Here is a 21041-nt window from a genome sequence, read left to right on the forward strand (position 1 = left end):
GGGTGTGGATATAAATGCAGCCACCTATGATATAGTATAACCCAAAACCTGTCTGTATTTTGCAATATCCAAATAGTGAGGAAACCTTAACCTGAGAAATCAACAAAAAAATGTTTTGGAATCTATGAACCCATGATCTTGGGTATAGGCAACCACCTATACCCAAGTAGTGAATGAGATCTGCACCACAAACAGGACCATAAAGGTCCAAATAGGACTTCTATGGAAGATGATCCCACTGAGTGCAAACCTGTGGAGTAAAATTTTAAAATATTAAAAAATACAGTGCCAGAAGAGTTAGTCCATAGACTCAACAAGGTGAATCATTCACAACTGAGGAACTAGAGAAAATAGAGCAATTTGAAAGGATCTTAAAAATTAAAAAAAAATGTAAATATTGGAAGAGATTATGGAAGGAATAGAATCCATAAGACAGGAGATTATAAACCCTGATCAGTTAGGTACAGAAAGAAGCAAACAGAAATCCTAGAAATAAAAATAATATAGTCTTTAAAAAATTTGGCCTCAGTACTCTAGAGATAGCTAAAGAAAAAATTAGTGAATTGGATAATAGATCTGAGGAAATCAGCCATGCATTTCCAATGGAGTCCAGGGAAGACAAAGAGACAGGAGGTGTGAAAAATAAGTTGAGACATGGAGGATACAATAAGAAGCTACAACATAAATTTAGGCATTCAAGAAGGAATGAATAGAAAAAGAGAGGAGGCAATGTTTAAAGAGATGAAGGGCCAGGCTCAGTGGCTCACATCTGTAATCCTAGCACTTTGGGAGACCAAGGTGGGAGGACTGCTTCAGACCAGGAATTCAAGACCAGCCTGGGCAACATAGTGAGACCCTAGCTCTAAAAAAAAATAATAATAATAATTAGCCAGGTGTGGTGGCACACACCTGTAGTCCTAGCTACTTGGGAGGCTGTGACAGGAGGATCCTTGAGCCCAAGAGTACCACTGCACTTCAGCCTGGGTGATAGAGCAAGACCTCATCTCTAGTGATAAAAAAAAAAAAAAAAAAAAAAAAAGATAAAGACTGAGAATTTTGTAGAATTGAAAAAAGGTAGGAACTCTCATATGCATAAAGCATACCAAGGCTTGAGCAGTATGTAAACAAACTCCATCCAGATAAAATGTTTTATGTAAACATCAAACATCAAGTACAAAAGGATCAAATGTTTTCATGTCCCTATTATCTCTCCAAAGCACTTTCTAATCTGGTATGTCTTGCCTGAAACTGCCTCTAACTTTTCCCAGGTTTTGTAACCTCTAGGTCCATGTGGGTAGAGTCAAATATGGGCAGGGGACGAGAGCACCAACACTGTGGTCCTGGGTGGTCCTCCCTGCATAAGAAAGGTTGCCCTTTCACTTCTTCTCCCCAGCCTTACTTTTCTGGCCTCTGGCCTAACCTGTTCACCAGGATTGGGCTCCCTGCCCTGTCTCTGTAATAAGCAAGCCTCCCTACTTAAAGACTGAAATCTGTACCCACTGCCCCTGCCTCTGCCCCACTCCTTAGACTTAGTTATCTAAAACTGGTCTGTTTTACTTAAAACTCTGGCACCTTGAGTAATAGGCTCAGGTTTCTCATGCAATCCTTAGATTATAGAGAAATATAAATTTCTCTATAATCTGACAATATTAATAATCATAGAAATTTGTTGAATGACTAATGTATACCAGACACCACACATAGGTGATTTATACACCTCCTTTGTAAACCTCATAATAAAACCTTGCAGAGTGGGTATCATGGTGTATTAGTCATGTATCGCTGCATAACAAATACTCCATAACTTAGGGGCTTCAAACAATACGTACTGTCTCACAGTTCCTGTGGCACAGGAACCTGAGAGCAGCTTAGCTGGCTGGCTGTGGCTCAGGGTTTCTCACAAGGCTGCAATCCAGGTGTCAGCCAGGAGTGCAGTCATTGAAGGATGACTGAGACTGGAGGATCTTCTTCGAGGCTAACTCACGTGGCTGTTGGTCTGAGGCTTCAGTTCCTCCCCAAGTGAGCCCCTCCACTGGGCTGCTCAGGACCTGATAGCTGGCTTTCCCTGGAGTGACTGACCAAGATGGAAATCAGTCTTTTTTTTTTTTTTTTTTGAAACGGTCTGGCTCTGTTGCCCAGGCTGGAGTGCAGTGACCTGATCTGGGCTCACTGCAACCCCCGCCTCTGGGTTCAAGTGATTCTCCTGCCTCAGCCTCCTGAGTAGCTGGGACTACCGGTGCGCACCATCACGCCTGGCTAATTTTGTATTTTTATTAGAGACGTGGTTTCGCCATGTTGGCCAGGCTGGTCTCGAACTCCTGAGCTCAGGTGATCCGCCCGCTTGGCCTCCCGAAGTGCTGGGATTAGTGGCTCACCGCGCCTGACCGAATCCATTCTCTTAAACACAGCGCTGCGCGCCCCATTTAAAGCCTCTTCCCTCTGATCCCGGATTCCCCAGCTCTTGACCCCGTGGCATCCTACCCCGTCTGTGCATTGCCACGTCTGTCTGGGTTCGTTTCCTAGGCCTGCGTGTGCCCCACGTGCGCGTGTGAAAAAGTATGGGAAAAAGGGGGTGCCGTTGCAGGGCACTCAGCGCTGAGGCCTCCACCCCGTGCGAGTCTGACAGTCTGACTCTGCCCCGCCCGGTGGCCCAGGTACGGTGGACCAAGACGGCAGGTAGTGCCTCGGACAAGTTCCAGGAGACATCAGTGTTCAACGAGACACTGCGCATCGAGCGTATTGCGCGCACGCAGGGCGGCCGCTACTACTGCAAGGCTGAGAACGGCGTCGGGGTGCCGGCCATCAAGTCCATCCGCGTGGACGTGCAGTGTGAGTTGAGGCCTTCCTCTCCCCGGGCCCTGACAGCCCAGCCTGGGCCAGAGGGCACCCCGGGGCTGAGGTGAGGTGGGGAAGTGGGGATGGGATGGAGAAGCTGACTTCGGTGGAGGAGCCTGAGAGGTACCGGGCGGTGTGTACCACCCTCTACCATCTACACCTTCGCGCCTGTAATCCCATGTGAACCTTGCAACATCCCTGTGAGGTGAGCAGGGAGGGCAGGATGGGTTGATTTACACCCCTTCCACAGATGAGAAAACTGAGGTCCCATGTGATTTGCCCACAGACATGGTGTGGGGTAGCCTCAGATCTGAGATGAGGACACGGATCTCTTCCCCACTGTCCACTGCCCTTCCCACAGTACCTCATGTCTCTGCTTTTGTCCTGTGGCAGCTCTGAGATTTCCCTCCTTACTACATTACACACAGAACCAAGCCCCATTCCTTGAGTCCTTGCTGCTAGCTGCATGAGAAGCCCCCAGTCCCTACCTGTTCTCCATGGGTATGCCCCAGGAGCCTCTTTTCCTGAGTCATTCATCAGGCTGAGTCAGGTACCCAGAAAGTATTGGCCCAGCCCCAGGAGCCTGTGTGGCACCATTTTAAGGCTTAGAATGAACCTACCTATTAGCTATACATCCTCCCACTCCCTAAGTGGGACTCAGTAGAGTGGTGAACAGTGGCGTCCCAGACCTCTCTTCTGTCCCTCATCAGCCAGCCAGGGTCCTGCCGACCCCTGGAGCTGAGGGCCATTTCTCAGGTTATTGGCCCTGGAACAGGCTGGCAAGCATAGCCTGGGCCCCACCAATGCCTACCTCCTCTCATGACCATGGTGGTGACTTCTATCCCAGTGGGCTGTGGAAGGGGTAGAATGATGGGCTGCTGCGACATTCGTTGGAGGATGTTGGAATGTGTACTGTCAGTGCCTGTGACTCACAGCCACACATTAAGATCTCTAGGTCTTATGACCTATGGATGCCTGGGCCCTACTTCCAGAGATTCTGATGTAATTGATCAGGGGTGGGGCCAAATATCGATTCTTTCTTAAGCTTTTTAATTATTTTTTTAATTGAGGATTAATCGATAGAGTGTACTAATCTTAAGTGCAAAGGTTAATGATTTTTTACACATGTGGGTAAACAGCTTCCAGTTCAAGAGATAGAACATTTCCAGGACTCCAGAAAGTTCCTTCATGCCCCCTCCCAGTCAGTAATTCCCCCCGGAGACAATCATTGTTCTGACTTTTGACACTACCCATGAACTCTGCCAGGCATCAGTATTAAAAAGAAAATCTCCATGTAATTCTCTTGTGCAAACAAGGCCAAGAACTACTAAAGTACCTTAGTTTGCCAATGAGGAAACAGACCCAGAGAGAGAAGGGACTTAGGTGAGTCATACTACAAATTAACAGCTAAACTAGGATTTGAAGAAGCAGCTGCTTCCTCCATTCTGTGATGGGAGATTGCAAAGCTAGACACCCTCATGCAGGTCCCTGGGAGGCACAGCTCAGAGGAAGTCTGGGAAGGCATCAAGTCCTGTCATCTTGGCCAGGTGCGGCGACTCACACCTGTCATCCCAGCATTTCGGGAGGCTGAGGTGGGAGGACTGCTTGAGCCCAGGAGTTCAAAATCAATCTGGGCAATATGGTGAAACCCCGTCTGTACAAAAAATTCAAAAAATTAGCCAGGTGTGGTGGTGCATGCCTGTAGTCCCAGTTATTCAGGAGACTGAGGTGGGAGGATTGATTGAGCCCAGGAGGTTGAGGCTGCAGTGAGCGATGATTGCACCACTGACCTTCAGCCTGGGTGACAGACTGAGACTCTGTCTCAAAAAAAAAGAAAGAGGCCAGGCTCGGTGGCTGACGCCTGTAATCCCAGCACTTTGGGAGGCCGAGGTGGCCAGATCAAGGTCAGGAGATTGAGACCATCCTGGCCAACATGGTGAAACCCCTTCTCTACTAAAAATACAAAAATTAGCTGGGCATGGTGGCGTATGTCTGTAATCTCAGCTACTTGGGAGGCTGAGGCAGAAGAATCGCTTGAGCCAGGGAATCGGAGGTTGCAGTGAGCCAAGATTGTGCCACTGCACTCCAGCCTGGCAAAAGAGCGAGACTCTGTCTCAAAAAAAAAAAAAAAAGAAAGAAAGAAAGAAAGAAAAAAAGAAAGAAAGAAAGAAAGAAAGAAAAAGGAAAAGGAAAAAGTCCTGTCCCCTGCCTCTAATAGGTTGGTTAAGCTTGCAGGGCTGGGAGGGCATCTGGCAATCTGGAAATGTCTGTTGAGGACGGCTCAGCTCTTCCTAAGGGCTGCCAGGAGCCTAAGCCCCCTAACCTTGGGGTGACCCAGTCCTGACTTCATGGGGGCTGTGCCCTTGCAGACCTGGACGAGCCAATGCTGACGGTGCACCAGACAGTGAGCGATGTGCGAGGCAACTTCTACCAGGAGAAGACGGTGTTCCTGCGCTGTACTGTCAACTCCAACCCGCCTGCCCGCTTCATCTGGAAGCGGGGCTCTGATACCCTGTCCCATAGCCAGGACAACGGGGTCGACATCTATGAGCCCCTCTACACTCAGGTCAGGATGGGTAGCTGGCTCACCCCACACTTTTTCTCCTGCACCCAACAGGGGAGGGGGGCATGGGGCTGAGTTTTTCGGACTGCCCTGATTTCAACAATTCTATTCTCACTTTGGAAACACACATTCTGATTGGAGTTCAGACAGCCTGGGGCAGAAAAATCGGATGGAAAGTCTAGGGAGCAGCAGTGAGGACAGGAGTGTCCCTAAGGCAACATGTCCTCCAGGAACATTGCTAGTTAGAAAAGACACCCTCTAGGGGCAGACAGGTCATCCCAGTCTGCTGCTGGGTGGGAGAGTATTGGGAACCTATGGCCAGGCACAGCAGGACCTGGGGGCGGGGAGATGATTCCTCTTCCCATGGGCCCTGATAGTCCCAGGAGATGGTGGTGATGCCATTCTGCCAAGGAGGGCTTTCAGCGGTGCCTGTGGGCCAGCCCCGTGTTTGTGTGGGTTGTAAGAGCAAGTTCTCTTCTTACCCCTCCGTTTCCCAGATTGGAGAAACCAAGGCCTGGTCCTTGCCAGTGTACACCAGGGCAACCTCAGACCCAGAGAAGCCCATGATGAGGCACTGCCAAGGCTGTGGAGAGTGTAGCATCCACCCCAGGCTCAGGACCCCTGGGGCTAAATGGTGAGGGTGGGGGTGGGGGTGGGAAGAGACGAATTAGGTATTTGTGGTAGGCTCTGGTGCTGGGTGAATGAGTATGTGGGACCCCTGGAGACTCAAGCAGGCACCTCACCCCAGTGGTCCACTGCTACCTAGGGGGAGACCAAGGTCCTGAAGCTGAAGAACCTGCGGCCCCAGGACTATGCCAGCTACACCTGCCAGGTGTCTGTGCGTAACGTGTGCGGCATCCCAGACAAGGCCATCACCTTCCGGCTCACCAACACCACGGGTACAGGCGTTTTCCTCCCCATAATCCTTCCCTACCTGAGCTAACTCCCAACCGGGAGATAGTGCCCCACCCCACAGGGACTCCAGGCATGGTACCACTAATGTCTGGCCCCTCCCCTCCTCTTCCTGCTCTGTCTTCTCCCCTCTCATCTCCCCCGAGGGCTTCTCCAGCCTCTATGGTTTTTCTAGCCCCTTACTCTCCCCAACATCCAGCCCTGCCTCACAGTCCCCTAAGATCCCACTCCTTGTCCTCTTAGCACCACCAGCCCTGAAGCTGTCTGTGAACGAAACTCTGGTGGTGAACCCTGGGGAGAATGTGACGGTGCAGTGTCTGCTGACAGGCGGTGATCCCCTCCCCCAGCTGCAGTGGTCCCATGGGCCTGGCCCACTGCCCCTGGGTGCTCTGGCCCAGGGTGGCACCCTCAGCATCCCTTCAGTGCAGGCCCGGGACTCTGGCTACTACAACTGCACAGCCACCAACAATGTGGGCAACCCTGCCAAGAAGACTGTCAACCTGCTGGTGCGATGTACGTGGCCTCAGAAGGGGTGGGAGGGAAGCTGTGAGGCAGACAGGGTCCCTGGTCTTTGGGAGCTACCAATGAACTAGGAAAGGGGCCTGTCTGCTTCACTTTGGTAGGTGCAGAATGCAGAGGATGTTCCATGCCCTTCGATTTGCCTGCAATTCAGCTAACTGCCAGCAGATGGCAGAATGAATAAAATTTGCATAAAGCTTTATTGAAAGTTGACAATCTACATTTCCAAATGTAACCTCAACAATCCAAGAAGTAGGAAGGGCTAGGATTGATTACTTACTTTTTTTTTTTTTTTTTTTTAAGATTGGGAAACAGGCTGAAAAAGCTAAATGGGGACATTCTAGGCTTCAAGAGTAATTTCCTGGCTTTCTCCCTGTAGTTTCTATGTGATTAACTGAATTTAAGTGAAAATAATACACATTTCCATATGCCCTATATGGAAATCTTTATTAGGGAAGTATTTAAGTGAATCTGAAGATAATTACTAAATGTAAAAAATGATACAAAACTTGGAGCACAGTCTAAAGAAGTATAAACATTTTTCTTGTTAAACCTCAGCCTCAGTAATTAACTGCTCACTATGATCTTGATTTTGACACTCTGAATTAAGGAGAAAACTTTAAATTTTTCTGCTTGTGCGTCTTTAGGAATTTTTGTTTGTTGCTTTTCTTTCTTTCTTTCTTTCTTTTTTTAATGTATTTTGGCTACCTGAGAGCATTGATTCAAGTTGCCCTGAATATACACTCCCTATTTGGTTTTGGTTGTTGTTTTTAAAGATCCAGGCTTGTTTCCAGCTCTTTAGCACTTGAACGTAAAGTACAGCTTCTGCCAAACTCCACTGAGAGTCACTGATTACATGGACAGTCTTCATCTCTCACTGAGCAGTCAGTCTCTTTCTGACTCTCCTCACAGAAAGAAACTAGCTCTCTGTGACTTAATCAGAGCAAGAAAGAAGGTTAAAAATTGTGGCTAATGACTACTTTTTCCTTCGATGGTACTTTTCCCATCAGAAGATTATTTTTCTCCACCTGATTCCATTTGGCCTTTTAAGTCTGGGTTGGTAAGATCTCAATTTACATCAAATACTTACGGTCACCTCTTAGGGTGGCTATAGAGCTCGCCTTTCCCAGCGCAGACCTGACTCGTGCCTTTTGTGCCAGTGTCCTGTCCAGAAGGTTGGGTACCTGATTAAAAACTCAGTTTAACTCTTGGTTTATTTCAAACACGATCCACATTTTTTTTTTTTTTTTTTGAGACGGAAGTCTCGCTTTGTCGCCCATTCTGGAGTGCAGTAGCGCGATCTCAGCTCACTGCAAGCTCCGCCTCCTGGGTTTACGCCATTCTCCTGCCTCAGCCTCCAGGTAGCTGGGACTACAGGCGCGCACCACCACGCCCGGCTAATTTTTTGTATTTTTTGTAGAGACGGGGTTTCACCGTGTTAGCCAGGAGGATGGTCTCGATCTCCTGACCTCGTGATCCGCCCGCCTCGGCCTCCCAAAGTGCTGGGATTACAGGCGTGAGCCACCGCGCCCGGCCATGATCCACATTTTTTAAAGAGGCCAGACCTTTTTCTTTCTAAAAGCTGTGTTACGTAATTGCATGTAAAGTGATTGTATTGGTCTCTTATTATAAAAATTACACACGCTTATTACGAAGAGTCAAACAGCACAAAAGGGTGAAATGTAAGAATTAAATTGTTAATTCTCCTCAGTTCCACTCTCTAGATAGAACCACTGTTAGATTCTAGTGCATGCTTCCAAATGTGTATTTTGCATATTTAAGGTTTAAAACAATGATAAAAAACAAAGCATTGTAGTGGTCAAAAGCTCAGACTCTGAGTTTGAATTCAAGATTGGTTACTTTTTTGGGCAAGTTACTTAAACTGTCTGAGCCTCAGTTCCCTCCTTTGTAAAATGGGGGTAATAAAGCATCTCCTTCAGAGATTCTGGGATGAGTTAAACTAATAAATCCATGTTGAGTGCCTAGAGCAGTGCCTCTCACATAGTGTAAGTTCTGTTTGGTAAAACCTGCTTTTCTGAGTGACCTCTTTGAACTTTTAAAGCACATCTGAACAAACAAAACAATTTCCAAGCAGAGAAAAGTGATAGTTTCACCTGGGAGAGTTGTAGCCCCTTATCCCCAGAAGGGCCAGTTAGAGGGGAGAAGCTGGGTCTGGGTTGGGGTGGGACATGGACCCCTGGAGTCAGGCCAACCCCAGCTACCCTTCCCTCCCCATCCACTCACAGCCATGAAGAACGCTACATTCCAGATCACTCCTGACGTGATCAAAGAGAGTGAGAACATCCAGCTGGGCCAGGACCTGAAGCTATCGTGCCACGTGGATGCAGTGCCCCAGGAGAAGGTGACCTACCAGTGGTTCAAGAATGGCAAGCCAGCACGCATGTCCAAGCGGCTGCTGGTGACCCGCAATGATCCTGAGCTGCCTGCGGTCACCAGCAGCCTAGAGCTCATTGACCTGCACTTCAGTGACTACGGCACCTACCTGTGCATGGCTTCTTTCCCAGGGGCACCCGTGCCCGACCTCAGCGTCGAGGTCAACATCTCCTCTGAGACAGGTGGGCAGCCGGAGGGGCACTAGGGAAATGTGAGGGGGTGGAGAGGCCCACAGACAGGAGGTAGTGGGGAGGCAGCGGCTTGGGGAAGGGAAGCCAGAGTGAAGAGGCCACCATTTGTTCATGCCACATGCTTTTACTGAGTCCCTGTTAATATGCCAGGCACTGTGCTAGGCCCTGGGGTAGAGTGGTGGGCAAAACAGGCTCTGCCCTCATAGAGCTTAGGAGAAAAGGCAAACACGTTTCAGATAGTCTCACAAATAAATATATCATTGCAAACTGCATACATGAGAGTCTGGAAAGAGTTCCCTGAGGGCAGTGCAGCCTCAAAGGGAGAGACCACACACCCTACAACCGTAGGGTGTGTAGAGGACTTGGGAGTTGGAATGTCTTAGAGCCAGGGCAGGGGCCCAGAGGTGTTTCCTCCATTTGGCTCATAGGCCTGATGCCTAGGGCATGGAAGTGTCTTAAGGGCCTGGACAAATAAAATAATTGTCTCCAAAATACAAAGAAACAACTGCACAATTAAAGCCAATAAATGCATAAATGTTTATAGAGTATATATTATACTAACTAGATCACTGGACCTCAGCTGGCCTTATAGAGCTATTTAAAAATAAGAACTTTATATTTATATTTAATGTAGAACATGGGCACATTTTAATTTGTTTGATGTGATGTGCAATGGGACTCATGGAAGTCTTCAAAAGACCCTCTGGTTGAGCAATGTGTTGGGTTGCATTAAGTTCTGCCATGAATAAAAGAAATTAGCAGTGTTATTAACAGAAATAACCCTAATTAACAGTGGCTTAAACTAGCTAGATGTGTATTTCTTCCTCATGTAAAACTTTGCTGGTAAGCAGTCAAGGCTAGTATAGGGTCTCTGCTCCACCAAGTCCTCAGGGCCCCAGGCTCCACCTGGCTTGCTCTTCCATCATCCTTAGCATGTGCCACGTTGCCCATGATGGCAGTTCCAGCTGCAGCCATTATTCTGCATTATTTTCTGCAGGAAGGAGAGGAGGGGTACAGCTTCTTTTAAACACCCTCATTTTCCTTGGTATTCCATTAGCGAGAATTTAGTCACTCGGCTGTAGCTAATGATAATGCAGGCTGGGAGATGTAGTCTTTATTCTGGGTGGCTGTGAGCCTTGCTGAAAACCAGGTATCTTATTACTTAAGAAGAAAGGGCAAGGATGTTGTAGGACAGACTAGAAGCCTGTGATAACACACTAACGCAAGAGAAGATGAAGTCTTTAAATAGGCGAGGGCCCGGAGTAGGACAGAAGGACCAAGCATGGATATATTTAGAAATGTTTAAGAGGTGGAATCCCTAGTACTTATTAGTTCTGGGGAAGAAGGAATATAGGCCAGGCTGACGTCAAGTCTCTCTTTGAGTTGGGAGACCCTGAGGTGGAGACCCAGGAGATGGAGAGGATTTGGGAAAGTGAATTCTGCTTTGGAAATACTGCGGACCAGTGGGAAGTCTGGGATGGGAGAGAGAGGCTTGCACCTAGAGGGGGGTAAGCAGGAGCCGGAAGGCAGAGCCCAGAGGGGAGTTCTAACTCCACTCCTACCTCTCTACCGACCACCATCACCCCCGCAGTTCCGCCCACCATCAGTGTGCCCAAGGGTAGGGCCGTGGTGACTGTGCGCGAGGGATCTCCTGCCGAGCTGCAATGCGAGGTGCGGGGCAAGCCGAGGCCGCCTGTGCTCTGGTCCCGTGTGGACAAGGAGGCTGCACTGATGCCCTCGGGGCTGCCCCTGGAGGAGACTCCGGACGGGAAGCTGCGGCTGGAGCGAGTGAGCCGAGACATGAGCGGGACCTACCGCTGCCAGACGGCCCGCTATAATGGCTTCAACGTGCGCCCCCGTGAGGCCCAGGTGCAGCTGAACGTGCAGTGTGAGTCCACCAAGCCACTCGGACTACCTTCCCAGCTTTCCTTCCGGCTCGCAGCCGGCCTGTCCCCTCTTCATCCCCTCACCCACCCCAGTCCAACCAGACCCCACCACCTACTCCTGATACCCCTAACGCTCCTTGACATCCCTGTGCTGTAGAACACGAGGTCTGTGTTCTTTGCTGCGCTTCATCAAGTATCTCCCATCTTCATTTTCAGGGGCCCGGTGAACAAAAAGAATTACTTGATTTTGACAGGTGGAAATGGGATTTTGAAGGAGGAGGAAGGACCCTCAAGGGAAACACTGTCTGATAACAAGATGATGAAAATTACCATGTGCCAAACACTGTTTTAAGAGTTTTAATGCACTAACTCATTTAAACCCCCACAGCCCTATAACAGATTCTATTATTCCCCCATTTTTACAAATAGGGAAACCGAGACACGGAGAGGTTGAGTAACTTGCCTAAGTTCTCACAGAGTCAGGGCTGGGATTTGAACCCAGCCCAACTAGCTTTAGAGATTATACGCGAAATCCCTGCGTTATCCTGCATTTCATTCCTTGGGAGGGGTCCACTTAGGGCGTGACTGCAGGCCAGGTCTGGGAAGCATGGCTGGTGGGAATAGCCAGGAGGGAGTGGGTACCTGCAGGTTGGGAGGTAAGAGCGTAGCCACTGGAGGGATGTGTTGCGAGTGTGCATCCGCCCTGGGATTTTTCCTGGCGGAGGCTCACGGCAGTAGAGGTGAGCGCGTTACCTCCCCACGGGCCGCTCCTCAGGCCCCACTCGCTGGGGAGAGGCACCGCTGACCGCTGCTCCCGCCCCCAGTCCCGCCGGAGGTGGAGCCCAGTTCCCAGGACGTGCGCCAGGCGCTGGGCCGGCCCGTGCTCCTGCGCTGTTCGCTGCTGCGAGGCAGCCCCCAGCGCATCGCCTCGGCTGTGTGGCGCTTCAAAGGGCAGCTGCTGCCGCCGCCGCCTGTTGTTCCCGCCGCCGCTGAGGCGCCGGATCATGCGGAGCTGCGCCTCGACGCCGTAACTCGCGACAGCAGCGGCAGCTACGAGTGCAGCGTCTCCAACGACGTGGGCTCGGCTGTCTGCCTCTTCCAGGTCTCCGGTGAGCGTCCAGTGGGTCCCTCCCCACCCACCACGCCCACCAGGGGCCAGGCTCTGCCCCAATCCCAGCCCGGGAGATTCTTTCCCTGGGTGGGCCCCTTGACCCCCTTGAAGCCCACCTACTCCAGGCTTAGCCTGGGCCTTTCCAAGACCTGCCCACGCCAAGGCCAGGCCCCGCCCTGTGCCGCTAGTATCCCAACCTGGGCCTCCCAGCCCCGCCCTCCAGGTGAAGGCCACGCCCCTCCACACACCCTCTCTTGAGGTTGAGGCGTTCCCCTTCCAAGGCCTGGTTATGCCTACACCTGTTCTAAGCCCCGCCTATTACAGCTCAGCCCGCTTCCTGAGCGTCTGACAACTGTGCCGCTTTCAAACACAGCCTTCCCCAGGCCTAGGCTTCGCCTCTCTACCAACACCCAAACCAGGCCTAGACCCTTTCAAAACCCATCCAAGCCACGTCTAGGCTCCGCCTGCGTAAGGCATAAGCTCCACCCCTTTCAGTTTGGTCCAGTGCCAGCTTTGCGCTTCCGGCCGATCCAGCAGCAGGCAGCATTCGCTCCAGCCCCACTCCCACCAGCGTTAGAGCCGTCAAGTCCTGGCCACAACCCCATCTCAGCCCCTCCCCGCTCGTCCTTGACCCCTGAGGCTACAGATGGGGAACCGCTTCGGGGGTCTGAGGTATAGTTTAGGGGAGAGCAGACGCCTCTCAACAGCTTCTCTGGAACGTTGTTGCGGGGGCACTGGGCCAGACAGCACGCGTTTCCTGAGCTGGCACCCTACAGGTGCAGGCCCTTCGGTGCCCAGAAACCCGTCTCAGCCCCAGCTCTTCTAGGCATTCTCAGGTGGGCTGTCAGGGGCTGCAGATGGCCATGGGTGGGTCAGAAAGGGGTGGAGGTGGTGGTGAGGGAGGCCTAGGGGAACACAGGGGGGCTGCCTGGGTTGCTGATGTCTTCCTCCATGTGGGGAGAGCCGCTTCCCTGCCAGAGCTGGTGGCAGCGCCTCTGGAGCAGAGCCTGGGGATGCCTGTCCCCCATTCCATGGCATGCACAGCTTTCCCAGCAGCCCCCAGCTGACTGGGTGGCCCTTCAGCTTCTGTTTGAATCCCTCACTCAGCAGCAGGGGGATAGGACGGCAGGTCACTGGCCCTCTCCCCACCTCCCCACCATCCAGCCCTGCCAGCCAGAGGCCCCTGTGACATTTCCCACCTCCTTCCCTTCTCCCCTGTTCTCCCACACTTTCCCTGTCTCCCCACTCCTCTCTCTATTCCCCTCCTCTCCCTTACCTTTCTTTCCTCCCAATATCCCTGACCCTTCTTTGTGTCTTTCCCTCACTGTCTTTCCCCTGTCTTCCCTCATATCCCTTTTCTGTGTTTTCCTAAATTTCTCTTTACTCTGTTTTTTTCTGGGCCTGCCTTTCTCTTCTCACCAATATCACCTCTTGGAATTTCCAATCTCTGTCTCCATCTCCCACTTTCCCTCCTATCCCATTCTCATTCTCCCCAATCCCCTCTTCTCCCAACATTCCCCAATCTCACAATATTCGCTTTCTCTTTGTTTCTCCATTCCCTCTCTGTTTTCCACCTCATCCTCTTCCGTTTCCCTTTCCCACACCTCCTTTCTTTGTGTCTCCCCTGCACCCTCCACGGCCCAATGCCCCCCTCCCCATCCTCTTAGCCAAAGCCTACAGCCCGGAGTTTTACTTCGACACCCCCAACCCCACCCGCAGCCACAAGCTGTCCAAGAACTACTCCTACGTGCTGCAGTGGACTCAGAGGGAGCCTGATGCTGTCGACCCTGTGCTCAACTACAGACTCAGCGTCCGCCAGGTGGGCCAAAGGGGAGGGTGGCCTGGGGGCAGGTGGAGGGTGGGGTGGCTGACCCTGGAAATGCTCATCAAGGCCAGAGGAAGGGTCAGAGGTGGGGCTCAGACACGTTGACGCTTTTAGAGAGTCCCCCTTAGGGAGAAAAGTTTTGGACATAGCAGCAAGAGATCAGAGGTTCTAGGGATCTGTCCCTTCTGGACCCAGACTCTAGGCACAGCTATGAGAATTGGGCAGGCAAGGGTCTGCTGGGTTCATAGGGGAGGGAGCCAGCGCTACTCACAGAACATAGAATCTACTCTTGGATCAAGAGCTTAAGAAGGGGTGTGGGAGAGGAGAGGGTCAGTCTCATCCAGGGGGTCTCCACCATGCAAGGCCAGGGTCTCTCTGCTGTTCTCGTGCCCAGTATGATTCCATGTGGTTCTGCTCAGCCCAAGAGGTGACTGGTGGGAGGGTAAGAGTGTGGCTCTGGGGCAGACTGCCTAGGCCAGAACCCTGCTTTGTGTGAGCTACAGCAAGCTACTCTCTTTGGCCTCAGTTTCCTTATCTGTAAAATGGGGGTAATTATAATATTTTGCCTCATAGGATTGTAATTTTGAGGATTAAATGACTTAATAATGGCAGTATACTTAAAACAGTACCCCACACTTATTAATGGTTCAGTGTGTTGCTATCATCATTTTTATTATGAAGACAGCCCTGGGAGGTGGGCATGGAAGGGGTGATTGTCCTGTCTCACAGTTGAGGAAACTGAGGGGCTGACTTCCTAGGCATCTGGGAACTCCCTGTACTTACAGTTGAACCAGCACAATGCGGTGGTCAAGGCCATCCCGGTCCGGCGTGTGGAGAAGGGGCAGCTGCTGGAGTACATCCTGACCGACCTCCGTGTGCCCCACAGCTATGAGGTCCGCCTCACACCCTATACCACCTTCGGGGCTGGTGACATGGCCTCCCGCATCATCCACTACACAGAGCGTAGGTGACAGTGGTGGTGGTAGGAAGGATGGGCCCATCTCATGGCCAGGGACCCCCTCCACCATCCCCATGCGGTTCCTAAGCTTGGGGTTCCCCACTGTGTACTCCTACCTTGTCACTGCAGGCCAGACCCGCTGGCCCCCAGTCCTGGCTCTGAGGACCCTGTCCTCTGGTCCCAAGCAGGGTATCCTCTGCAGAGCCCCACACTTCAGTTCTGACTTGGTTTCCCTGCTTGCTTTCTCAGCCATCAACTCTCCGAACCTTTCAGGTGAGACTCCCCAATCCCCCATGACTTCCCCTTCCCTTTAGGGACACAAAGCCTCTCCCGGTGAGAGAAAGGAGATAGGCGATCCTTGAGACAGTCAGAGAGAAAATGAATTCCCCCTGCGTTTCCATGGGGTACGGCCAGAGGCTAGAAGGAGAAGCAGTGTTGGGCTGGAGATGTTTACATCTGGGATTATTCTGGGGTTTAAAGGCCAGGCAGGTGGGGAGAGGCTCACTGTCCCAAAAGAAAAAAGGAGAAGCTGGGCTCATCTACACCCCCTGTTGCCTGAGTCGGGGGTTCTTAGTCTGTGACCCATGGACCTCCAAGGAATCTATGTATAGAATTCAGGCAGTCTATGAACATGGAAAGGCATACAATTAATTTCTTTTTTTTCTTTTGAGATGGAGTCTCACTCTGTTGTCCAGGCTGGAGTGTAGTGGCACAATCTCGGATCACTGCAACCTCTGCCTCCCGGGTTCAAGTGATTCTCCTGCCTCAGCCTCCCAAGTAGCTAGGATAACAGGCATGTGCCACCGTGCCCGGCTGATTTTTGTAGTTTTAGTAGAGACGAGATTTTACCATGTTGCCCAGGCTTGTCTTGAACTCCTGGCCTCAGGTGATCCACCTGCCTTGGCCTCCCAAAGTGCTAGGATTACAGGCGTGAGCCATCATGCCTGGCCTCAATTATTTCTTTATTTTCCCTATCTTCTAGCAGAAATTTAACATCCCCTTCAATGATGAATGGAGGATCCAAACCACAGTAGTAAAATCAGGACCTGTGACTTTGTCAGCTGCAGAAATCCCGTGTTTTCACCTCACCTTACAGTTGTTCGAGATATCTCTAAATATCATTTATATCCATTTGTATTTCAAAACTATAGTAGTTACTAGACCTAACACTAGATCTTGTGATTTAATTAGATAATACAGAAGCCTACTTATGATTTTATAACAGATTGAAAAATATTTTGACAAAATTGATTTTCTTTATAATCCTATATATTTCATTTTATGTGTCTAAAATAATTATTCTGAGATTATCCTTCGGCTTCACTAGATGCTAGAAGGGACTATGGACAAAAAGGGTTAAGAAGTCTTGTTATGGCAACAACTTTGTTGTGGGTCCCGAATCTGGTCTTTTGAAGCCTGGAATCCTGGATGCCTTGCTTGGATGCATGGGAGCTGCCTCTGCAGGGTGGTGACAGGGCGAGGCTGGGCCTCAGGGACTGAAGAGGGTGACTCTTTGTCTCATTCCCCCATGAAATGCAGACAACACCTGCCACTTTGAGGATGAGAAGATCTGTGGCTACACCCAGGACCTGACAGACAACTTTGACTGGACGCGGCAGAATGCCCTCACCCAGAACCCCAAACGCTCCCCCAACACTGGTCCCCCCACTGATATAAGTGGCACCCCTGAGGGTGAGGACCTGGCCTGCTGCCAGAAATGGAGGATTGCTTCAGGGGGTTGTCTAGGCCCAAGGCACCCCACACTGGGGATGAAGGGAGACAACCCCAGTCTGAGGGAGACGCAGTCCTGTCCTCAGGGAGCCTCGGTCTGAGGGGGGAGACAGCTCCGTTCTCAGGGAGCCCCAGTCTGAGGGAGATGCAGCTCCATCCTCAGGGAGCCCTGGTCTGAGGGGAGACACAGCCCTGATTTCAGGGATCCCTGGTCTGAGGTGAGTCACAGCCCCATCCTTAGGGAGCCCCAGTCTGAGGGAGATGCAGCCCTGTCCTGATAGAGGATCAAGAGGAAGAGGAATTACAGTAGAGCCAAGGACCCATGAGCACTGAGCAGCCTCCTGTGCTGTGCCGTGCTGTGAGGCAGGGTGCGTGGGGTAAGGCACCTCAGGTTCAGCCAGCAGAGGCTTAGGCGGAGAGGGAATCAGGTAGGAAGAGGCCCGGGTGTCTCGGGGGCTATTGGCACATCTCCCCATTCCCCACAGGCTACTACATGTTCATCGAGACATCAAGGCCTCGGGAGCTGGGGGACCGTGCAAGGTTAGTGAGTCCCCTCTACAATGCCAGCGCCAAGTTCTACTGTGTCTCCTTCTTCTACCACATGTACGGGAAACACATCGGTGAGTTGGGGGACCAGGTAGTCTCCACCAAGTGTATGCTGGAGGATGGGAGGGGAGTGGGGTCCACAGGAGGCCATGGACTGGCCCATGTGAGGCCTGAGCTTCCCCAGTTGGCTAAATGAGAGGTTCTTGGAGGGGTCTGCACAGAGAGTTGGCAGGAGGAGAAGTTGAAAGCCAGCTTGTCCGAGGTTTTGAGATGATCAAGGAGTCCTGAGCCTGCAGATAGAAAAGACTCCAGCAGGGGACGGACATGGTGGCTCACACCTGTAATCCCAGCCCTTTGGGAGGCTGAGGCAGGCGGATCACCTGAGGTCAGGAGTTCAAGACAAGCCTGGCCAACATGGTGAAACCCCATCTCTACTGAAAATACAAAATTAGCGGGGTGTGGTGGCAGGTGCCTGTAATCCCAGCTACTTGGGAGGCTGAGGCAGGAGAATCGCTTGAACCCGGGAGGTGGAGGTTGCAGTGAGCTGAGATTGCACCACTGCACTCCAGCCTGGGCAGCAAGAGCAAAGCTCCATCTCAAAAAAAAAAAAAAAAAGACTCCAGCAGGATGAGATAGAAGTGGAGGGGATGGAGGAGCTAAGAGGATGCAAATACGGAGTGCCTGCCAGGTGATGTCCTGGGTGTGCCGAATCCCTGGTTGCATTAACCCTTACAGCCACCAGATGAGGGAAGTGTTACCATCCAACTCGGAGACGTCAAGCATTTGCCCAAGACCACACAGTAAGCTAGATCTGTGTGACTTCCCCAAGCCCTAAACATGAGATCGGAAGGGTGCTGCTTTGTGGGCAGTGAGAGGAAGTCCTGCTTCCCAAGTGTGGGAGTGAACATAAGGAGTACCCTTTGGCAGGCAATGGTACTGGTAGGAGTGTCACATAACCATAACCAGTGAACTCATCTGTCAGCCATCACTTCCAGAGCTCCTGCTCAGTGCCGGGTATCAGGTGCTGCAGTGAATGAGGTGGACGAGTTCCCCATCCTCTTGGCATTTACAGGCAAGTGGGAGAGACAGTTATTAAATAACCCATGCTACCAGCTAGGAGTTAGTGACCCCTGCAGCAGTAGAAGGACAGGGGCCGAGACTAGTGGTAACAGGGAGACCTGACTGACTCCGCGGCATGGTCATGGGAGACTCTGCTGAGGACATGATGATTTTTTAAAAATGTTTTTGTTTGTTTACTTATTTATAGGAAAGGTAATACATTTCACAAAGGCCAAAAGGTACAAAAAGGCACATAATGCAAATGCCCTCCCATCCCAGTCCATCTGCCAAAGGTGATCAATAGACTAGATTTTAGGGCAAATTTTCAGAGATACTTTATCCAATAGAAACCAGTACATATGGCTGGGCAAGGTGGCTCACACCTGTAATTCCAGCACTTTGGGAGGCCGAGGCAGGCGGGACACCTGAGGTCAGGAGTTCAAGATCAGCCTGGCTAACATGGTAAAACCTTGTCTCTACTACAAATACAAAAATTAGCCAGGCATGATGGCGGGTGCCTGTAAGGAGGCGGAGGCAGGAGAATCGCTTGAACCCAGGAGGTGGAGATTGCAGTGAGCCGAGATTGCGCCACTACACTCCAGTCTGAGCGACAGAGTGAGACTCCGTCTCAAAAAAAAAGAAAAAAGAAAAGAAACCAATACACACACATATATATTTTATATATATATATATATTTCTATTTCCTCCCATTTTACACATACTGTCCTATACTTGCTCTTTCCCTCTGAATTGTGCCTCATCTTGGTGATCATTCCTTGTCAGTCCACAGAAAGCATCTTCATTGTTTTCCTCAGATGTAATGGTAGGGGGAGTGACTCTAAGCAGATGCAGATCTAAGGGCTCATCATGGTGAAGTTTCCACAGCTAGGGTGATGGGTCAAGCTGAACTGATGAACAAGAATGGAGTCGGATAGAAGGTTCTGCCTCCACCGGGGCCCCCAAACCATTTGCACAGATCTTTTGCCCATGGCTGGGTCTGGACTTCATAAGAAGCTTCTTCTAGGGTAGGTGAGGGTGGATGACCAGGACTCCACCACCCTGCCCAGTCCTCTCATTTCCATTTGGCTTCCCCAGGTAGGATAACCAGTTCATTTGGGTTTACCCCATCTTTCCCAGTTTTAGCACTGGGTATGATTTATGTGGTGAATAAAGCTAGCTCTTAAAACTCAAGATTTCTCTAATACTGATGCTAAGGACAAGGCTCAAAAAAGAAAAAAAGAATGAGTGAGTTTAAAGAAAGATATTAGCGCATGTGTTACATAACTTGGTCAAGATAGTGAGAGGGGAGATTGTGGAAGCATTAGCCTGGGGGTGCTCGGCCCATTTGCCCACAGCCCTAGGGACCTGGAATTCTGGGGTAACTGAGGGGTGCTGGAGGAGAAGGAGGAGACCAGAACTTGGCTAAGAGTGCCCAGGCAACACCAATGCCCCCTCCCTGTCCCTTCCAGCTCAGCTCCAGCCCCCAGTGATATGAAATATCCGGCTCTGAGGGAAGGGGAATCAATCTTAGATGGTGCCCGTTGGCTGGCACTTCCCACAGACAAAGCTGTACCATCTGTGACACCAGATAGACAGACCCCCTGGTGGGAGAGAGCCACCAAATGTTACCTGCCTTGTATGAAAGGAGTTGGCTTGGACCAAGGAGAGCCAGCGAGACACAAGGTCTAGGGACAGCTGGTGCCCAGAGCTGCCAGGCAGAGTGGGAGGGGAGGAGAGAAGAGGAACTAGGATAGCAAGAAACACCCCTCCTCCATGGCAAAGCCAGGCAGAGGAGCATATTGAAGGTTCCAGGCATATGGAGGTGCCCTCACCAGCAGGGGATGGGCCCTTGAGAGGCTGTGCCAGCACCCAGTAGAACAGGAGGTACTCACCCTGGCTTTCACAGGGCCCAAGCCCCAGTGTCTTCAAGGATCCTCACCAGCCCCAAAGAAATGACTTTCTCTTCTCCCTCCTGGAGATATGCCCGCTGTCCCCATCCCTCTGGGATCTAGCCTCAGTTCCCATACCATTTCTTCCTCCTCCACTACCCTGCCCCAAGGACCCTGATGCGGAAGCCTGCTTTTTCACCATCCCCTTCCCTCAGCACCCATCAGCTCCAGTGTACCCCCTGCTCAGGGGCTTCCTGACATCCCTTTACAGAGGACATCCACGGCCCAAGACCCCCAACCTTCCATTTGAAAAGGGCCTGCTCAGGCTCAGTGGCTCATGCCTGTAATCCCAGTGCTTTTGGAGGCCAGGAGTTCTAGACCAGCCTGGGCAACATAGCGAGACCCCCATCTCTACTAAAAAACTTTAAAAATTAGCCGGGTGCGGTGGTGCATGCCTACAGTCCTAGCTACTTGGGAGGCTGAGGTGGGAGGATTATTGAGCCCAGAAGTTTGAGGTTGCAGGGAGCCATGATTGTACCACCAAGACCCTGTCCCCCCCCAACCCCCCCAAAAAAATAATGAGCTTTGCTCAGTACACTCCTCCATATCTTTCTTGCCACAT

General features: G+C 51.1%; 1 protein-coding gene across 5 annotated transcripts in view; it reads left to right on the forward strand.

Moving 5' to 3' along the window:
- Positions 1-21041, forward strand: part of MDGA1 (MAM domain containing glycosylphosphatidylinositol anchor 1) — a 64181-nt gene that overhangs the window by 35319 nt on the left and 7821 nt on the right. For 4 of the 5 annotated variants that reach the window (XR_013416433.1, XM_078000048.1, XM_015136284.3 and 1 more), the window contains exons 3-14: positions 2655-2829; positions 5205-5401; positions 6165-6297; positions 6554-6823; positions 9076-9405; positions 11006-11302; positions 12125-12409; positions 14079-14230; positions 15022-15199; positions 15444-15467; positions 16734-16886; positions 17411-17545. Coding sequence is in view for 4 of the 5 variants with exons in the window: in XM_078000048.1 (XP_077856174.1) it covers positions 2655-2829; positions 5205-5401; positions 6165-6297; positions 6554-6823; positions 9076-9405; positions 11006-11302; positions 12125-12409; positions 14079-14230; positions 15022-15199; positions 15444-15467; positions 16734-16886; positions 17411-17545 (2329 nt within the window). In the remaining variant the exon portion in view is untranslated. The remainder of the gene's footprint in view (positions 1-2654; positions 2830-5204; positions 5402-6164; positions 6298-6553; positions 6824-9075; positions 9406-11005; positions 11303-12124; positions 12410-14078; positions 14231-15021; positions 15200-15443; positions 15468-16733; positions 16887-17410; positions 17546-21041) is intronic. The other variant, XM_078000049.1, reaches the window with a different exon arrangement.

This window comes from Macaca mulatta, chromosome 4 (assembly GCF_049350105.2).
Source record: "Macaca mulatta isolate MMU2019108-1 chromosome 4, T2T-MMU8v2.0, whole genome shotgun sequence".
NCBI classification, from domain to species: Eukaryota; Metazoa; Chordata; class Mammalia; order Primates; family Cercopithecidae; genus Macaca; species Macaca mulatta.